A 20,445-nucleotide genomic window follows, 5' to 3' on the forward strand; every position below is an offset into this window, starting at 1 on the left:
AAAGTGGCAGGATATTTTCGCTCAAAAAAAGTTTAAATGACCTTTTTTTACTTGAATAAATATCTATTGTTGGGCCTTTTTACAATACCAGTAAAGATCCATTTTAATGACGTTTGTGTCTTTGGAATGCGAATACTGTGATTGAACAATGGCCGAAGTGGTGCAACACGTTTATGGAAAAACGATTGAATCTCACCTTCCTCCCACAGCAAAGTCAGAGATGGCGTAATAGTAGGACTTTAGGACCTTGGGATCATTGAAAACCTCATCTCCGAACGTGTTCAGCCTGTTCAGGGTCACTCTGATGTCTGTGGCGGTCACCCAGTCCTGAGGACACACGGAGCAAAGCATGAATGTTATAGATATGAACAGAGTTGCGCAGACAAAGCAAAGAAAGAAATGTTATTTTTTCCTCCCCCTCTATACTGCACATGTATGTGGAGCAAAGTCAACTAGAAAAAATCTGAGATACCAAAGTTAACTGTCAGATAAGCTGAAGCATTTTAATTCTTGTGAAAGGCTTATCGGGGGTAGGTGGACCATAGAACATCTGCTCTCTCACTGCAGCTGTTTAAGAAAAATAAATACAGGACTAGAATCTAAACCAAACTTGAGTCACATGAAGACAGTGAAGTAAAGCATATCCACAAACAAAGAGAGTAAATGGGAAAAAGTTGACCAAAAGAAAACTAACTGTTCCGCATTTCTTACACATCCAAAACACATGTTTAGAAGTACCATGTGTTTATCTGTGGAAAAGACTAAATGAACGTGTGGGGAAAAAAAAGAAGAATTCAAGACAAGATAAACTGTTGTTTAGACTTCTTAGGAAAACAATATTTTTGTAATTTGATGCTGGCTAACATTCAGACAGAACAGATTCAAAACATTTACCAGAGGATATTCTTCATTATAAGAGTGAGGACAAAGTCACTTGGGTTTCTGGTGTATCTAGCTACTTGTACCTAGCAATTTTTTCATGCTACTACAAAAGAAAGGACAAAGCCAGTAATACTCACCAGTACCACGGCTAACAAAAGCAAAAAGGAATACAGTAGTGCTCAAACTGAATAATGCTTAAACACATACAGTAAACTCAGTGCTATCCTTAGAGATTTTAGTGACTTGATAGTAAGCGATGCACGTATAGAAACATGTAAACGTGTCAAGCCATAGAGTGGCATGCAACCGCTCCGGCACACCTGGACAAAACATCTGTTACTGTGAATAGCTACGCAAGTCAAAATGATCAGCTTTCCAAAAGGCTTTACACCTTATATGTAACTGCTTCAAAATAACAAAAAAGGGGGCCTGATCCAAAACTCTGGGCACCCCACATGGTCCGTACTCCTCAGTTTTTAGTGGCCAAGAAAATTCTTATCTTGAGATTGAGAGATTCTTGGGACTCCATCTATGCACAGATTTTTGATGATGTTTAGGTGGAAGACTGTAAGGGTCATGTCAAAACTTCAGCTAAAACCACTTGAGGTTCTTATTGGTAGATTTTAAAGTGCTTTGAGGATCATTATCCTGCTGTGGAAGCTATCCTCCTTTCATCTTTAGCTTTTAAATCTTCTGACGCTGAATTATGTGGTGAGGATGCAGGAAAGGCTCGCTTCTGAGGACTCCTCCATTAAGGTCATATTTGTGCAGGTGTCTCTGCACAGTAGAACAGTGCACCACCAGTCTTTTGCAGTCAAATCTGATTAGCCTTTCTAGTCATCCTATGAGCAGTTCATTCAGAAAGATTCTTGCTCTTTTGGATCTCAACTCGACCTCAATTTCTTGATTACATTGCAAACTGTGGAAACAGCTACCTGAAAATGCTTTGCCATCTTCATATAGCCTTCTCCTGCTTTGTGGACATCATTGTTTGTAATGTTCTGCGTGCTATGCAGCTGCTTAGAGAAGTCCATGGCTACTGATTTGGGGAGTCTAGAGTACAAAATGGTGATTGTACACAGACAGACAGGATAATTAAAAAAAACCTTGAAGAAAAAAAAAAAATCAGCTATTTCTTTGTTTTTTATGCCATGCTGAAATAACACAAAACAAAAACACTAATCTTGCTTAAAATGTTGAAATTGTTTCATTTTTATTTAAGTTCATGTTTTTTTGTAAGTTCATGTTTATCTGTGTTAAGTGGATGGAGTCAGTTACTGTCAAACTACAATACCCTTGACCATGCATCTTGAAAAGGCAAAGCTTATGACTGGAAAAAAAGGAAAAAGGCAAATCAGGTAAGTAAATTATGAAAGTCACATAAATCCTGCAACAAAAAATAGCCCTGACACCCTACAGGAAGCTGCACCCCCCCCCTGGTTCCCCTGCAGCCCCTGGGATTCCATCCAGCTGAGATGGCTAGGATATGATATGCACGCAGCTTCAGCAGACTCACAGCCTGCGTTAAACACACATCACTGAATAAATCTAATTATTCCACAGGCAAACCACATGAGAGAGCAAATCAATCAATTTAGAGTTTTACACATTAGCCATCACCATCAAATCCTAGATGGAAGGAGGCTTGAACATCCCCTTAAAACTTTAAGAAAACCGGTTCAGGAAATTCTCACTACACTGCACTTCAGCTGGAATGCTCCTGAGCTACACCAATGGAAATAGGTTATGACACTTGCATATCGGTATGATCTGAGTAACTGTAATAGAGGTCATGCCCAATCATTAATCACGGTTTACTTTAGAGATTTATATTTAATTAAGCAAACGATGAAGGAAATGCAAGCCAACATGGCCACCTGATGCAGGGCAAACCTTTGGTATGGTCTTCACTCAACAACTACTTCTATTATGGAGCAGACAGGGCGGCTATATGACGCCGCAGAAAGGTATCCATTCCTAAATAAAGAGGTCTTGGCTTTGGTATTAATAGCTTAACATGAGAAAGTCTAATATGGAAGTATCCGGCGACAGGGCTAAATGCGTCCCTTTTGTAGAGGTAGACTGGACACATGTTACAAAACAAGTCTTTTAAAAAGTAGAAAGGTTAGACCAACAATATACCTAAAGATCAAGAAATACAATAAGAATATCTCAAAATACATTAAAGCAATACACATTATATATATATAGACCAAGGTGCTGAGGATTGCTGGCTTGATCGTGCTGCCTATTATCAGTAGCCAGAGCCAAAGAGAGCACAATTGGTCTGGTTATCTCCGGGTTGGTAGACGGCTCGCCATCACTCCAGTCTGATGCCTGCCAGCATGGTTGTTTGCTAGCCAATACATCACAGACAGGTACCCAGAGTTTTCCTATTTGTCGCACCAACATTTGTTTTATTGGAACCAAAGCTGACCACCCAACTGTGTTCTTCTAGCCAACATAGATCAATGTTCACTAACCAACAGCACATTTCTGTTCCTTTTTTACTGCTGTTATGACCTAGTATTATGACATTGCATAAAAAAATACTGCCTTCAAGTTAATACTTCTATACAATTTTTGGAGCTGCCAAATATTTGCGCATTAAACTTTAAACAATGAACAAATAAAAGTAAATGTTGCATTGTTGCTACACAAATGTGCAAACTCACACCAGGCTATATAAATCAACTGGCTCCAGCTGGCATACACTGGACACAGAGCACACACACACATACAGAAACACACTTCCAGCTGTGCCTGCCTGCTGCCAAGTGCAATCAGAGCCGGGTTGGGAAACCTGGGGGTGTCACCTAGCAACATGTTGCAACTCTTGGCAGCGGTCAGAAAGTGGGAAGCTCCACCTGGTCAAAGGAGGAATGCCTTCCTTCAGCCACAAACATCCCCACCCTCTCACACCGATGCCAGTCTGCAGCATGAGCTTCACTTATCTCCCGCCCTGTCCTCCCCTGCCTCTACTCCTCTCCCACCTCCTCATCTCATTTTAAAATCTGAACCAGTGGTTTCCTGTACTGCACGCTTTACAAACGTGACAAACACCTCCATGGAGAGAAAACTGCAGAGGACTCCCTGGCTTAGCTTTACTGCTCTCACCTCCGTTGCTGGTGCAAAGGGACTGGCTGTCTGGCTCCTGCGTGTGCTAGTGTGCTTTGTATTGCATATAGTCACTGGAGAGAACAGCAGGTACTTAAACCGCCAGACCGGCAAGTACAAATCATCCCATCAAATCCAATTTCTCTGAAACTCGTGGGCTGTTTGTACAACTTGGTCTATTGCAGAAAGCAACAATCTGGTTCGTAAAGAGGACTTCCTGTGGGAGAGACCGTAAAACCAGGCTGCCAAGTGTATACATGTGTGTGCAAGCAAGTGTGTCAGTGTTCTTCCTCCCTATCATCAGTGCTGTTTATTTTGTCTAAATTTATGCATGAAAGCGTACGTTGTGTCTGGGTGTAAGTGAGCCACAAAGACAGCGAGAGACACAGACAGACAGACAGACAGACAGACAGACAGACAGACAGAGAGAGAGAGAGAGAGAGAGAGAGAGAGAGAGAGAGAGAGAGAGAGAGAGAGAGAGAGAGAGAGAGAGAGCAATAAATAATAAGAAAAGATAGAGGATGAGAAAGCAAAAGATACAAGTGAAAGAGAAAGCAGAAGAGTGAATGATCAATTTTACAGAAAGTACTGATGCTCCCATAGCTCTTTGTAGGCTAGACACCAATCAAACTAAATTGCAGGTCAGTCAAATTAGCCAAGAACCCTTTTTGTAAGCTACAGTCTTGCACAGTTAACCACGTAGGCTATGTCCTTAAACACCATGTTAATAGGGAAACTTTTTATTTTTGTATTTTTTAGCTGTAGGTTCCTGCAGTAACGTATTTATCTCTGTCAAATAAAGAACAATAATCATGATTTTGAACAGTGCCAGTTTAACCCCCTGGAGTCTATGATCATGCAGGAGTGCCAAATTTGATGTTTCTGTAGAGCCTGCCCTTTCATCTGGAGTGAAGAGGAGTCGAGTGAAGAGGAGTGAAGAGGAGTCTCCATCTCTCGCATATAACTGGTGGATTAGTGTGAGACATCTGCCACACACATGTAATTGGTGGATTAGTGCATCCAACTAAGTTTTGTGTGAAACTAACCAAAACTCGCCTATAACTGGTGGATTTGAGAGTCTCATTTGCCGATCATCTGTAACTGGTGGATTTAAGTAACGTTGTTTATTGAAGTTATTTCTGGGACAATTTACTGTCAAAAAGTTATCGTGACAGGACTACCATCAATAGGTTCGTGCAAAACTGACCAATTCCATCACCTTATAGGTGGTCATAATATTCTAATATGACTGTGCAGTTCCACAGTGCTGGGAACAATGTCGGTTTATGGCGCAAAGAGGATGCCAGAAGTTGCTGTGCTAGAAACAAAGGATCGGGCTAGAACAGCTGATTCTATTCAAAAATGCATGGCATAATGTCTGAAAGGGATATTCGGAGGTGATCAACTGGATCAAGACATTCCTAGAAATATTTTAAGATCAGCTAAATCCAGCTGAACTATAGAAGGGCAGAGAGAAACGTAAGGTCGTACCTGCAGCACAGGACTGTTGTCAAAGTTGTAGGCGCTCGGCCGGCCCTCAAGCGTGGAGAAGGCCACATTTCCTCCGGTGAGTGGAGAGATGTCACTGAACTCATCTGTGCAAAGCGCCTGCTGCTCATCCTCACCGGTGCGGATGAAGCCGCGGTTCACCTTGCTGTAGGTCTTCTCGCATGAGCCGCTGTAGTACTGGTATGGGATCCAGGGCCCATCCTCACGGGTGCGCTTGTAGATGACAAAGCTCTCTGGACGGCTGGTGTGGAACTTCAAGCGAACATAGGTTATGTCGAAGGACTTGCCTGGAAGAAATGAGAAGACAGTTGGTCAAAATTACAGACATTGTTACACCAAGTGGCACAATCTTCAAAGCAACAACTACTGTACGCAGAACATAACAACTATGATTGATCCACTGATATGAGATAAAGGGCTGCATATAATGAAACAAATCATCAAATCTACAAGCATATTCTTATTCATGTCTCTCAGTGCACAGACAATCCACCCTCCTTCTGCCTCAAGTGGTTCAATGGCTGTACAGACCACCTCTGATGTTATCCCTCTTTTCCTTAATTTTAGTAAAAGTAAGAAGCTGTTGGCTCCAACTCAGCAGACATCTTAAGTAGTGCACTGAAGAAGTCAAGTCAGGATATTTCCAGCAATATAAGAGGTCACATCATTGGTCACTGCAATGCCTTTTAATTAGCATGCAACCTTTTCATCAAACCAAAGCATCTGTTAAAGCAGTTACTGGCAAGCTAACCTGGGTTATAATAATGGACGACCCCTGACAGTATATTATTATGATTCACAGTCGTCCAGTGCTGTGAAAGTATCACAACGTTCAAAAAGGTGCCAATTCATAATAATGAATAAAGGGGGGGGGGACTGCTTATTTACTGACTGTACTGCCACTTATCAGAGATTTGTGACGTACAAAACAAACAAAAAAACCCCAGAAAATATCTGAACTTGGTTTACCACTACACTTGCTAGCGAGCTACGTGCAGCAAAAATCTGTGCCTGCTGTGAATTTTTTGCATCTCAATGTAAAAGCGGCTTAAACACCTGGAGCTGCAGTCTTTTTTTGGCAGCATGGGCTACAAACACGGGACAAGAATGGATGAACTGAAGGAATATGTGAGAAAGAAAACATAACAGATGTTGCATAGCAGATAAAGCTAAGCAATATAAGAAGGCAAAGCTGGCACCAGACATAGACCTAGAAAGCATAAGATTAATGTGACATAAATTAAGTAATTATCTAGGCTGTATTTAAAAATGTTGATCTCAAAATGAGGGCGGTATTTTAAAATAACGTGCCAAATTGGTGAGGTCATGCCCCGCTGAATACAGGCCCCATCATAGTTAGATGTGTTTTCAACATTTAAGTCTGAATGAATGGTCTTAAACTAAGACCATTCATTCATTTGTGCTCTGCAGTGTAAGGCGTTATTCGGGACACGTATGTGATTTGAGCCTCAGTTAGCTGGCACATGGTCCGAGCTGTGGGGTTTAGCCTGCTAAATACCTTATCTAAACCTAGATGGCTGTCTACAAGTCCAAACACGGCAGAACGGGTCCCATTTAGCCTTTCTGTTGCTCCCAACATCAGTCACGCTCTCAGACACAAGTTTGTATAGTCAACACATGTCGATAGCTCAGCAGTTAGTAAACAGCTGCTGCACTGAGCTGTCTGCTACTGCACTTTCTAGCTGAGCTAGTTAAGCAAAGGCTAGCTTAGCAATTGGGCTACACATACAACAAAGAAATGCCGGTCAGTCAGACTAGAATTTGTTCTGTGGTGGGCAGACTGTCGTCCTACTAACTAAGCTAATGCTAATCAGCGTCTCTTTCCTGATTCAGAGCAGTTTAATATTTGAAAGTTGTCAGACTGATCATTTAGGTCCCCGGTAATACAGTATAGCACGCTAAATAATGAAGACTGTATGATGTGGATACCACCCAACCCTAATCTAGGCAAAAAAAACAAAACAAAAAAAAAACACAAAGTGTATTCTTCTATATATTAAAGCATATTCAATAAAATATTCTATTTTTACCATGTCATTTGACCTATTTTACCATAATGATGACATTCAAATCAAATGCTATTAAACGACACACCAAACACACTAAAGCATGCAAGAGAGCTGCTTATGTGTGGGCTTTTTTCATTCTTGATTTTGGGTCTCCCACCGATAAGACTGAGCATGTGCAAACATATTTAGCAAGCCTGAGCAAGCCAGGCATGTACGAGAGGATGAACACGAGACTGTATGGCCCGACTGAAGGGAAATAGTACGAAGAGACGTCATTGATTTTGTAGGAAGAAAATGACATGTCTTTCAACAGAGCCACAGGGGGTGCAGAAGGGGGAGAGGGCGGACAAGGTTTGCTTTAGCAAAGAATTTCCTCTCCAAACAAGTCTGCGAAAACTAAAAGGGAGAACAACTGAGTGTTAAGCAAATAGACTGAGTTATGTGGAGATAAAGGCCAAACAAAAATCATAGGAACGTTTATCGAGACTGGAAACAGGTCAATTCATCATGGCATCATCTTTAAGTGTATTGTAAAGGTTACATTGGCAGCAAACTTGCTAAGTTTCAAAAGACGCCCACATCTTAACCTTACAACGTTATAAATGTACACACATTTTTTTCTTTAGAATTAGTGCAATATATGACATTGTGATCTGATTTCAGGGAGCCTTACCCATTGCTTTTTTTTTTTTTTTTTCAAATTACAAAAATGACCATATAATGTAAATTATATTTGCATGTAATTATAATCCAGGCATGCTCTGCAATATTACAGTCTACTGGACAGTGGATCTTGTACTAAACGTCCCCCCCCAACTAGCATATACACCAGTATTCTTTTCAAAACTGAAACTCTACATCAATCTTTCCAAGCGGTGCTTAATGTATGCGAATGTGTATTTAACAGGTTTTAGGTATACTATGGTATGAGAATTGATTTATCTTACAGTGTGCATTTGCTTAATTCCCAATTTCTTACTATTTTCTAGTTTAAAAACCAAATCAATTTATGGAAAGTATATTTAACAGATTAATCCATAACAAAATTAGCTGGAAACACAAGTAGCTTAATTATTAAACACAGTTAAGTCTACAGAAACTTTTATGAATTAATTGTTTTAACTAAAATAGGTCAAAAAAATCCTTTAAGGATCATTGTAAAAATAAGAGAAAAAAAATAACTGTAGTGTTATACTGTGATAGTCGATTATCATACCCAGGAAATTTCATACTGTCGCAACCAAAGCAGCTAATTAGTTAAATGTTCAGTTTATCAAGACCTAATTGAGCGCAAACTCTACTGTATACATTTTTGGACTGGTTAAGGCAACCCAATGAACCTTGCTGCATGCCTAATAAATCCCAAACAATATGCTATAATTGCTGGCACATGCAAATGTTACAATGAGATGTGTATAAAACTAGCAAAGGCTGACTGTTTAAGACACACTGGAGAAAAGCCACTCCACTCAAATACGGGCATTCTCCAACAACGCAGCAGACTAATCCTACCAGTGTTCACATTTCTAATGAGGAGTTCAAATTCTGCTCTATATAAATGGTTGGCACCAGGACAGCTGCACATTTCTCCACAATGTTTAGCCTAGAGTTCTCAGGCCATGTCCTTACTTTAATTATTCTCTGAGTCACAGTACATGGCTGGGGACGTTTGGATTTAAAATCACCAGCTTTCCTGAACAGTTGTAGCAGGACTAGAAAGGGAAAAACAATGAGGCTGAAGACCAAGTAAATTGAAGCTTAAATTAAGACGAGCGAAAAGTCAGTTTTGTTATAGAAAGAAAATAAAAATACTAACAAAAACCATGGACAAGACACACGTTTCCTCCCGGTGTTACTTTGCACAAAACAGCTCCGGCTTAAGGGGGCAAAAAGGCATGATAGGGGGACTGAAGGGACACAAACACCCGGGACACTGAGCTCTCCTTTCTGCAGCCGCCCCCACATCCTCATAAACTAAGACAGAAGTTTCTTAAGCACACACTTGAGAGAATGAACAACTGCGTAGCAAACAAAGATCTGGCCTGACCATCATGGCGGAGAGCACTCTCACGGAACAGACAAAAAAAGCATTTCAGCACTGTGAACACCAGGTGCATAATGGAGTTCAGAGGCATGGCCGAGGCCAGGGTCAGGCCCTAGGGGATGCACACCACCACAGTATTTTAGCTCTGAACATTTTTGGTCATGGTGATTAGGATTGTTACAAAACCTTACGGTTAAGAAAGAAAGAAAGAAAGAAACAAACAAACAAACAAGCACCGTAGTAAACAGTCTTATCAAAGTAGTACTTTTTGTAGGACAAGGCGTTGCATTTCAAGGCTGTAGTTTTAAACGTGGCCTAATTTTGGGTGGTGACAGGACAGCTGTATTTTTGAGAACATATTTTTGAGAATGACTCACCCCAAATGGAGTCGCAAAGTCACAGTAAGCTAAAACCGTATGGCCGCATGAGTGAAGGCACACAGTTGTCAGATTTTATTTGCTACATGGCAAAACTGGCATGGTGTGCAACGTGCACTGCAGCTTAGCCAAATAGCTAACTTTAGCATAGCTAAATTTTATGCATTTGAACACTACATACTTATTAGCTGACTGCAAAAAGCAAAAGCATATCCTCATTCACAATGACCGCACTGAAAGATCTTGGATCCTTACAAAATGCTTTTGTGTATTCCATTGTTTGTTTAGTAGCCAGTAAATGTGATTAATGTTATTAAAGGTGTGCCATGATTCTTTTTTATGTCAAATAATGTAACCGTGAGTATCCTGTGACACATAATATATGAGATCAACTTTTGCCTCCTCTCCCAACCCGTAGACCAATTTTCTTAACCCCTAAGCCAATTTTGTTACATTTTTGCAGATTCTCTGCGATTTATGTGCCTGAACTTGAGATGTTAATACATACAGAACTTATTTGTATTTACTTGTAGATATATGTGCAGATTTGACCATGTTTCGAACACTGCAATCGGAGTTTTTGCTTGTAATGACCATAAAAATATGATTATATAGGGAAAGTATTGCTGCTTGTAAAGAGTAAATAACTCTACATAATAGGGAAAAAAGTGCAGGCATCAAAGTTCATATAAAAAAAAAAATTAAGAAAATGTTGAAATGTTACTTTAGATCCACTAAAAAAGGTCCACATTTGCACATATGTTTTAGAAACACATCTCGCTTGTACGTGGCCATTTTCCCAACGGTTTTGATTCCTTTAGAATTAAACAGGATGTTTCTGTTACTGCTCCTTTAAGACGGATATAAGATAAATAACCAGTATGCCATATTTCATCGGATGAGAGAATCTGGACGTTTGGCTAGACGAAACACAAACCCATGAGGTTATCCACCACAGCTGCAGAGGAAGCAGCTACAGGTGTCCCCTGAACCTGGGAACTAGCCTTAGGAAGGCCTTCTCCTGACCCAGATCACAGCTGGGGACTTCATGAAGTGCACTACAGTGATATACTGTACACAAGCAAGGAAAGGAACGCTTTTAGACAAAAAGGGCTAATTGATGTAATTCTAGCAAGGCAAAAACTAAACAATAACGTATTTTAATTGTACTAGTACTTCTGGCTGTATGAGTATAGCCAATATGCATAAGGAAAAATACAGCATTAAATATCAATGGAATGAAGAATTAAATCAAAAACTCCAGTGGAAACGCTCAGCTCTACAAGGAGAAAAGCGAACAGAGCTTTTGGCTCTTTACCACACTTAATATAAGAAAATTATAACAAGAAAAAACATTGCACTCATCACTACAGTGACCTACCGTATCTTCCAAGCCATGGGTAATCAAAGGCTTAATAGAAAATGGCTTCACTGACCATAAACAGACCTATAAATAAGCTGCTTACTGAAGCAATAACTGAGCAAGGTGTGATTTTTACCCTAACCCTGACACACACAAGGAGGTTATGTAGATTAGTTTAACTGAGAATAGTCAGTACAATATACTACAAGTAAAACTAACTAGCATGAGTCACAGTTTAAAGAACAGGTCATTGGAAGGCCAACATCCAAGGGCAATGTTCTAGATAATCTACCCACACAGCAAATGATAAGTTAAAATGGTTGTTCGAAAACCTTAAGCATGGACGACTACTGATCTTTATCCAAGGCCAGCTGGTATGTGTCGCCTCAGTCAATGGGTCATCTGTGCGGTGTTAAGAGCTTTAACTAGGCCTAAAGTTTAGGCTTAAACTCAACAAATACAAACTGAGAAACCCAAGCTGATCCAACCAAACCCAGATTACAAGTCTGACTGAACCAACTTTGGAAAACCGATCCAAGCCAAACAAATCTCTGTTCATAGCCAATCCAAATCAATTTATCACCCAAAGCAAATGTGATATTTCAGATAACAGCAGTAGTTTAATTACCATGTAATGACCAAATGAATGTAATAAAAGAACCAGCGGGTCAAAATTCCAGGTTTTAATTCCACTTTAACAGATCAACTCATAAAGCTCTGCTTTTGAACATCAGCCAAAACATGTTTTAGTATAAATAATGTTGGCTAAGTTTCCTTAATGAGCTATTGCTGATAAATGCTGATATGGTAAGGTGACCTTCATTCTTTTATCCCGAACCTCTAGAGAAGAAGTAAAGGTTGCAAATCTGTTTAAAATCCCAAATGTGACATTATAACCTGCCCCGAGCCTGACATATATTTGAAAAATGACATTTAAAACGTGCGACTGCACATTGGGTTCATGGTCATACCCCAAATTATTCACATTTCCCAGTGATTAGGTGGATCCAATAGGGGGAAAGAGGTGACAAACTACATATTTGCCCTCTTCAGCAGGGCCGTCAACTCCTAGAAGAAACAAGAACACACTACAAGAACATTCAAATGTATTTTGGTGCACTCACAACTGCTGTGGGTTATTGCTGTGGACTAATTTAAGTCCATGCAAGCTATGCAAACTCAAGTCATGTCAAAATGTGTTTTTTGTCCCACATATTTTATAATTAAGGACAGCCTAAAAACAGCCAATGATTTCAGCTCTATAGGGGCTATAATGGCACATAATGCCTGGACCCCGATAATTGCCACTTGTGATGTAATCTGAAGACAGATACCCAGCTGTAATAGCTTTTAAGACATAAAACTAAATTCTATGTTCTACATTAATTTTAGACCAAAACTAAATATTCGCTGGTTGCTTAAAACCAGTCATTTACACATTTTGATTTGAACTCATTTAGAATTCTCTGTTCACAAAAGACCTTTTTTCTTGCTAAAGAACAGTTTAAAATGCACCCCCCTGACTTTGGTTCTAAACCAGCAAGGTGTTTCAACCTGTGACCAGTGCAATGCAAACACAGGTTGGGTTAATTACGTCATACCAATTCACGTTCCAATGCTGATAAAAGAGCTCTTAATGAGCCAAACTAAACATTAAAACCAACAGCTTTACTGCAAGGACTTTATTAAAGAGCTCACGAAAGCTGACAGTACCGATGAACTTCTGTGCCGGAGCCCAGAAAGCCAATGGGCAAAACAAGCTGAAGCTCCATTACACAATTACATGTTGCAGCTGTTGCAGCTATAAGGGAAAGAGTAATTGTGTGCAAAGATTGAGAGGACATGGGAAACGGTTGTAGCCACTGTAGAGGTTACAGGCACTCATAAGGAGGCTGGAGATCATCATGCAATGCTATCCTACTTTATGCTATGGGTAAAAGCAGCTCTGCAAAATGCAGAGGATACAATGGGAATGCGAGCAGCTACTTTCTCAACAGACGCAGGATCTTGGCTTCAAGGCACAGGTACAGCCAGCGCAAGTAGCCCCACGTTAAAATGATCTCCGCTAGAGGTAGTCAAATGTGGTCATGGGGGACCCTGGAGTCAGACCATTGGCAGGGTCCAGTTCTTCAAGACTCATATGACACCAGCACTGCTATTTAATAGCGGATAGGATCGGTAATATGACAGCGACCCAGACAGTATGTACCCAGGCTAGTCGTCAGCCAGTTAGCACAACTTTGGCAACGTGCATAGCACTGACTTGCAATGTGCCCATATGCATCTGCTTTTACACAGGTTTCTTTTTTGACTTTTTTTTGGACAGAGAAATTGGAGTTGAAGATTGGTTGCAGATGACATGGGAGGGGAAAATCTATATAAACAGCAAATGGCTTTCAAATGAGAGACAGTGGGGGAGGAAAATACCGTAGAAGACTGAAGATACTGTTGTGGGATTATAACGAGCCAAAACATTTGGTCTACGTAACCAAAAAAACAACAATGGATTGACTGATGCCGATTAGACAAGTCACAGAACCCAAGATCACCACAACAGCCTAATCCTCAACATTTTAAAGTCAAGGGTTTTTTTTATGCTAGCCTTCTGCTGGAGAATGTGAACTGCCAGTTACAAGCCAGCCTTGTCTTTTCTTAAAACACCACTGTGTGGTTTAGTGGAGCTTAACTGGTCATTACGGAACATCGGAGAAGTGTTATGGCAGCACGCTGAGGCTTGTACAGTAACCGTAAACACAGGTCTCTTTCCCCAGTTGATCTAAGGCCTGTCTATAAAAGCACACAGTCCCTAAAAACCATAACAGAAGAGACAAACCCAGGGAAGTAACTGCAGAGAAACGCAAACATATATTTACGACAGGTAAAAATACCCGGAGAGTTTCTGGATCATGGCAGAAACAGCTTGGTCCAGAGGACGGGCCTATGGCTAGTCTTCCAAACAAGCCATTTGGTGTATAAACTGACTGTGATGAACTTACAGTATATCATAAAGGGTCTCTATAGACGTGAGAGTTGCGTGAGGAAAGAGAAACAGCAGCTGTGTTCCCTGAGAAGGCAGCCATCATAAATTCACTCTGGATGGAACAAACAGGGCATTAGAGCAGGGACAGAGCTTTGAGAATGGAACTGGTCTTGCTTTTCCACCCCAAACGTGTCGTCTGTTTATTGTCCTTAACTGGCAGAATTCTTTCATTCTTTCAAATTTGCACTTACGCATTTTTCATTGATTTGCGTACTGCAACTCATTCAGAGAATGACCACTAAATGCAAACACGGCTGAAACAATTAATCAACAATAAACGATAAATTGTCAAGAAATGTTTTTAGTTGATATTTTCAGAGTGGTATCCAAGACCATCCATCTTACGCTGCACACGCCAGAAATCTGCAAACAAGATTTGAGCAGGTAGTGAAAGAAAGCAAGAGATGTATCCAAAAACCTGGCAGTTTTTTAAGCCCGCAGAGGCACAACAGTCAACTCGAGCACTTTAAAAGTAAACATTCTGGTGTTTGTAAATAACTCTGCAGCAGCACGTTAGTAAACAGCAGCTTTCCCAATCGCCCCGACGGCCTTCTGATTAACTAACTGAACTCCTGCCTGAGGAGGCGTAGTTGGAACTGGCTACTGCAAAGAATAAAGAGCTCACCATAGGCCCAACTATAGTCTCCTTTGACAGCATCCACACAAATGAGTTGTGTGTTATCTGTAAGTTTTTAATTCATAATAAAATATCACATTCTTACATTTAAACATGATACAAGACAATGGCTGACTATATTATCAGAAGCTTCTAACTAAACATTTCCATTCATAACCCCGCCAGCCAACACCAGTGGATAAGGAACAAAACGCCTCATGGGATTCTAAAATGCTACACGGTATTTCAGTATCCAAAGGATTTAGTCTTGGCCTATAAATGTGCCAGAATCCTTCACTTTTGTGCTTAAGCTGAAAAAGAAGGTAGATGACTGAACTGAGAGCCCTTTTGAAATGAAGCAGCTGTCTTGGTTCACAAACCATTCCAACTTTTCAAATGCAGAAAAATCGAATCAATCAAATAACTTGGTTAATCGTGTCGGTCTGCATGCAGCATAGGCTATGTTAAATGTGCAGTCTGCATTGCCTGATGTTGAGTCCACAAGCAGGCCTCAAGAGTCATTAATTGAAAAATCAATCAAGTGCTCGTATTGTAAAAAGGGCTTTGTGGTTTCCACATTCAGATATTTAAGGGCGAGGTCCACCTTTTTGACATCAGAAATTCCTTTGAGCTTTGACATTCCTGGGCTTGACAAAAGGGTGGAGGATTTTGCTGTTGGCCGTGCAACTAATTCACGCCTTTCAGTTCACCTTTGAACCATGTCAGGTGGTAAAGGCTAACCTGGGTTGAGCTACGGCTCTACCAAGATTTATTTATATATATATACACACACACACACACACACACACACACACACACACAACAACAGAAAAAACACGCTGACTAACAAATCAACCAATCAAGCAAACATTCAAGGCTTTTGGCCTCGAACTGCCTGGGAGAGTGATGGTAGTTCATACGGCTGTTTAAAACACTTGGTTATATATATGCAAACAACTGGAGAAAAGACTTCCTATGTTGTGTAAATGTTTGTCAAGTCTGCAGCGTTTGACGATTTGCTTTTGAAACTTCCCTGGGACATCTTGAGAAAAGGCCTGGCGTTTCCTGTGAGAACAACAAGCTTGAACTCCACACTGCCTACCCCCTCCTCCCCTGCCTCTCCAGGGGGCCAGAGACAGGCAAGGGTACTACAGCTTACCCCTTAGAACGGTGCTTTGTCATTATTCAGCCCTACAGGTATCGTACAGACAAAAAGCAAACCTCCAAATAACACCACTCCACTTCTGCAAGCTCAGATTCCGGAAAGCCAAGAACTAAGTGGAGGCAACAAATAAGACAGTAGAGTGATTGTCGAGTTGTGCAAAGCTTAAAAAAAAACTGCCCATATGTTTTGCCTTAGCCAAGAATTCACAGAAGTACTGTTTAAATTTAAATGACAATCAGATGTGAACAGCTCCCCAAACAGAAAAAGTACTAAAACCCAAAATCAAATCAAGTCACGTCTTGATAAACACTTCACTATTACAACATCCATATTGCACAAATATTGATCTTCTCTTTATTTCAGCTGCAACTCTGTGGTACGTATTTGCTGGCCTGGATGAGAGCCAGCTTAGTGAGGTAACTTGGTTAGCCCGGGCCTCTCCATGCATTCCCTTACCACTCCCCCCGCCTCACACTCTCAAGCACAGCCTGAGGATAAGGAAGAGTCCCCTTGGAGGACAAACTGGGATTAGGGGGCGCTGTGAGAATCTGGAGTAATCCAGAGGGAAAGCCTTGACCCGGCGCTCCAGCCCAATTAATTTTCCTCCCATGACTTCATCGGATTCCTCCCTGGTGGAATGAACAATCGCAGCTTTGACTCTACAGCGTGTGGGCATGACCGTCTTGTTCCCCTGCACACAACTTTTTCACCATCTGCCCATAAGCCAGCTGGGAGATATGCAGAACATCTGTTTGAGTCCTCACTCCCACGGAACGGACCATCGGACTGACGCATGAAGCGCCCCGGCGCCTTTTTTTTCAGAAGCTTCTCAAAAAGAACGTTAACTAGAGCACTCGAGTGAATGAAAAACTGATCCTCCAGCACCTCCTTCTTCATGGACCAACTCTGGCAGGAGGAGACTTGGGGGTCATGGATACTCTGCACATTAGCCTGTAAACACGGCCTCCCAGCAACAGACATGCCCGGTTTAACCTGTAACGCGTGCACCGGGGATAGTGTTCAGAAGTGCCACAGACTACATTTCCCCTTTTCGTCACTAGCAGAGAACAGACACTATGATGTTCACCTTCCGAGATTAGAATAAGGAGGGGGAGGGGGGAAAAAAAAACCAACAGAGAGAACCTTGTCCAGATTAAACACTGAGCAAACAGAGAGGTTTTATTTGGAGAGGACGAGTGGGGGAGGTGGAGGGAGGTGCGTATTACAATGGAGGAATGTAAGGAATGCGCTGGAACATATCGTCAGAGAGGATCTGATAGCCCTTTACTAAACGGCATGGATGAGAGAGAACTTCTGATGGTGGGATTAGGGAAAGAAAATTACCCCCTCTCCCCCATTTCTCTCCCCTCTCTCTCTCGCTCGCTCTCTCTCTCCTTTTCTATGGCTGGACCCTGCTTCCGGCTGTTTAAGCAAAGCCCATCTTTCAAAGTCCCATGTAAACAATCACACATCGACAGGTGCAAAGGCTAGAATTACTGGATCGGACTGGGATTAATCTAGCCACATTTTAATGGTTTAGGCATGAACTACATGGAGTCTGATTCCCTTTTCTTTTTGTGATGTGGCACTGTAAAGACGGCATAAGCAGACATGATCCATAGTCAGCTACAGTGACAGGAGTTCTCAGAAGGTAAGTGGTGTTAATGTCTGCAGTGTGGAGTTATTCACACTTAAAAATTTACATGAGTAATATCTGCAGTGCCTTACACATGTCCAAACATGTGAATGTTACATTGCCAGTAAATGAGGTACTCCACAGGTACAGTTTTGAGTTCTTGTAATTTAAAGTCACATGTCACAAATTCCAAGAACACTTTCAGAGAATACCTCAAAGAACCGCTAGACAGGCTAATTGCTGATTGACTGCAAAAGATTGACTGAACTAAACATCCAAACTAGTCTGCTACATTCTGGAAACAAGTCCTGTAGACTGATAAAGTACAATGTCCAAAAGGTATGGTTATGGGTGCAGACTTTCATGAAAAGAACACATCTCCAACTGTTAAGTACAGGGGTGGACGGATCATGCTTTAGTCTTGAGGTGCAGCCGGCGGCAGTGGCAACATTTCACTGGTTCTGGAAGGAAAATCTCTTTTACTTTTCTGCTTTTTTAAAAACAGATATTCAGAATAAAGGCCTGAATACATTAGAAGTCTTTTAAAAGCCTAAAAAATAAAATCAAAAGACTGGATGCCAGAGATCTACTGACACGTTGCCATTCATTACCCAGGGCAAGCAGATTTGTGCCACCATTTCTGCTGACTCAAAAGAAAGAAAGGTTAAAAGCGCCTTTTGATGAGATTGTGGGTGGGAAGACGGCGTCAGCATGGTCCTTACAGACTGCTGAGGAAATTGGAGGAGAGTAGCATAGCACATATTGAAGGCTACGTATGTGGCAAATGCTGGCTTCTTTCCATTCCACCTTTAAAGGTTCCTTCAGAATTGGACATGTACTAGCACCAAAATTTTGCTGCAGCATCATTTCAGGTGGAGGGTAGAATTAAAAGGAGAAATTGCCCAACACTTGCCTAAATACTGTACTTTACAAAATCTGCCCAAACTGTATCTATCCACAATACTATGTTATGCTATTTTCAATTTATATATATTTTAAAAAGACAATTATCAATTACTTTGTTAATTGTCCAGGTAATTATTATGGATGTCTGTCAACCTGATGAAAATGGTTAGTTTTAAGGCAATCTAATAGGAGGAAGTTACACATGACCCTATGCACACAGAAAGCCATTCTAGACTTTTTCACACACTCCTCCTCTTTAAGAAATCCTCTTAAGTGAATTCCTATTCAACCCAAACCTGAGCATCTATTCACAGCACCATATTTGCTTGCTCTTTGGTGAGAAGTCAACACCATTAAGGTGCTGAGCCCTGAGGGGCAGGAGTGGGGACAGACCCCTGGGCTGATTTTCTGGGCAGGGCAGAAGAGACTAGCAATCAGGAAAGGGAGTTTGGGTGGGAAGAGGGGGGAGGGGGGTTGGGGGTGGAAGACTAATGTAATGATTAAGCCAAATGCCTAAAAGCCCTAGCTCGTTACAGAAGAGACAATCTCAGAAAGCAGTGGTGCGAGAATAAATAACAGCCAGGGATAACGTGCAAAGCGCCGGGGGTAAAACACAGAGACATAAGCTCTTCAGAAACCAACCCACAGACTAAGTTTCATCAAGCACAATTTACTGCCAAACCACTACTGCAAAACAGAGCACAAGCATCTGATTTCCCAAGCTAAAGAATTCCAGCAACTCAAAAATGTCAAGCACAGTCACTAAAGTAACCCACAACGTTTCACGTATTTCGAGCGCAGCAGGAGGCCTTTAAGCCACAAAGGAAGAGTTTCATTAACTTTGATAGCTGGCCACCTATGAAGCAGCAGGCCTGCCAATAGGTGTTACAATGTGGGAAAGCTGAGGGCAAACATGACAAAAGCCCACCCTGACTGCTCACAAAGGAAGTAAGAGCATAAACAAAGCAAACAACTGGTGGCTTCACAGTCGCTTGCCGTGCAAGACTTAAATAGCCAGGTGTGCTGGTTCTTACGCTACATTATAATGTAGAAAAGCTTTCAAAAATATAGTACAATATCTAATGAGCTCAATGTTGGTAAAGCTTGAAACTCGTAAGAGTCACTTTAATCTTTAGTAACCTCAATTGATACTTACATATTTACATATCTGTATCAGACCGATATCAACCCACAATTCTCATACTGGCGAATCTCAAAAATGCTAAGACTCCAACTTAGCACCGCATTCCTGTCAAAGCAATGCAGTCAATGCACCAAGAGGGTCTGAATACAATACTGGTTGCATGATAACTTTGGTACAGAGTGATTTCTGATCATCTGACCTAGATGAAACACATACACATTCAAAAACGCAAAGAAAAGACAGGTACTACAGAGCTCTAAACTGGTAATTGTGTCATTGATCAACCACAAACACCCAGTAATACAAGTTCCTTTCTTCATTTCAGCTTTTCACTCAACAGTTTGGAACCATTAATAAGTAGAAACAAGAACAAACACAGACAATACAACCATCCTTTACTGCAAAAAAAAAAAAAAAAAAAAAAAAAAAAAAAGACATCCAATCAGCCCTGAAGCTAGGTTTTAATTTTCCATTTCATTTAGTGACGCAACCAAGACCGTTAACACTGCCTAAAATGGGCAGCCTGAAGGCACTGGCTTGCTTTGTACCACACAGTAGCACACAGACACACACACACACGCTCACTGCTTTAGTCAGACACTGTAGTCTCTCAGGA

General features: G+C 41.1%; 1 protein-coding gene across 1 annotated transcript in view; it reads right to left on the reverse strand.

Moving 5' to 3' along the window:
- The window catches only part of lamc1 (laminin, gamma 1), a 62,484-nt gene that overhangs the window by 22,988 nt on the left and 19,051 nt on the right, over positions 1 to 20,445 (reverse strand). The window contains exons 2-3 of the mRNA XM_072688264.1: positions 5,491 to 5,795; positions 197 to 327 (exon numbers count right to left, since the gene is read on the reverse strand). Of these exons, the coding sequence (XP_072544365.1) occupies positions 197 to 327; positions 5,491 to 5,795 (436 nt within the window). The remainder of the gene's footprint in view (positions 1 to 196; positions 328 to 5,490; positions 5,796 to 20,445) is intronic.

Source organism: Salminus brasiliensis, chromosome 9 (assembly GCF_030463535.1).
Source record: "Salminus brasiliensis chromosome 9, fSalBra1.hap2, whole genome shotgun sequence".
NCBI lineage: Eukaryota > Metazoa > Chordata > Actinopteri > Characiformes > Bryconidae > Salminus > Salminus brasiliensis.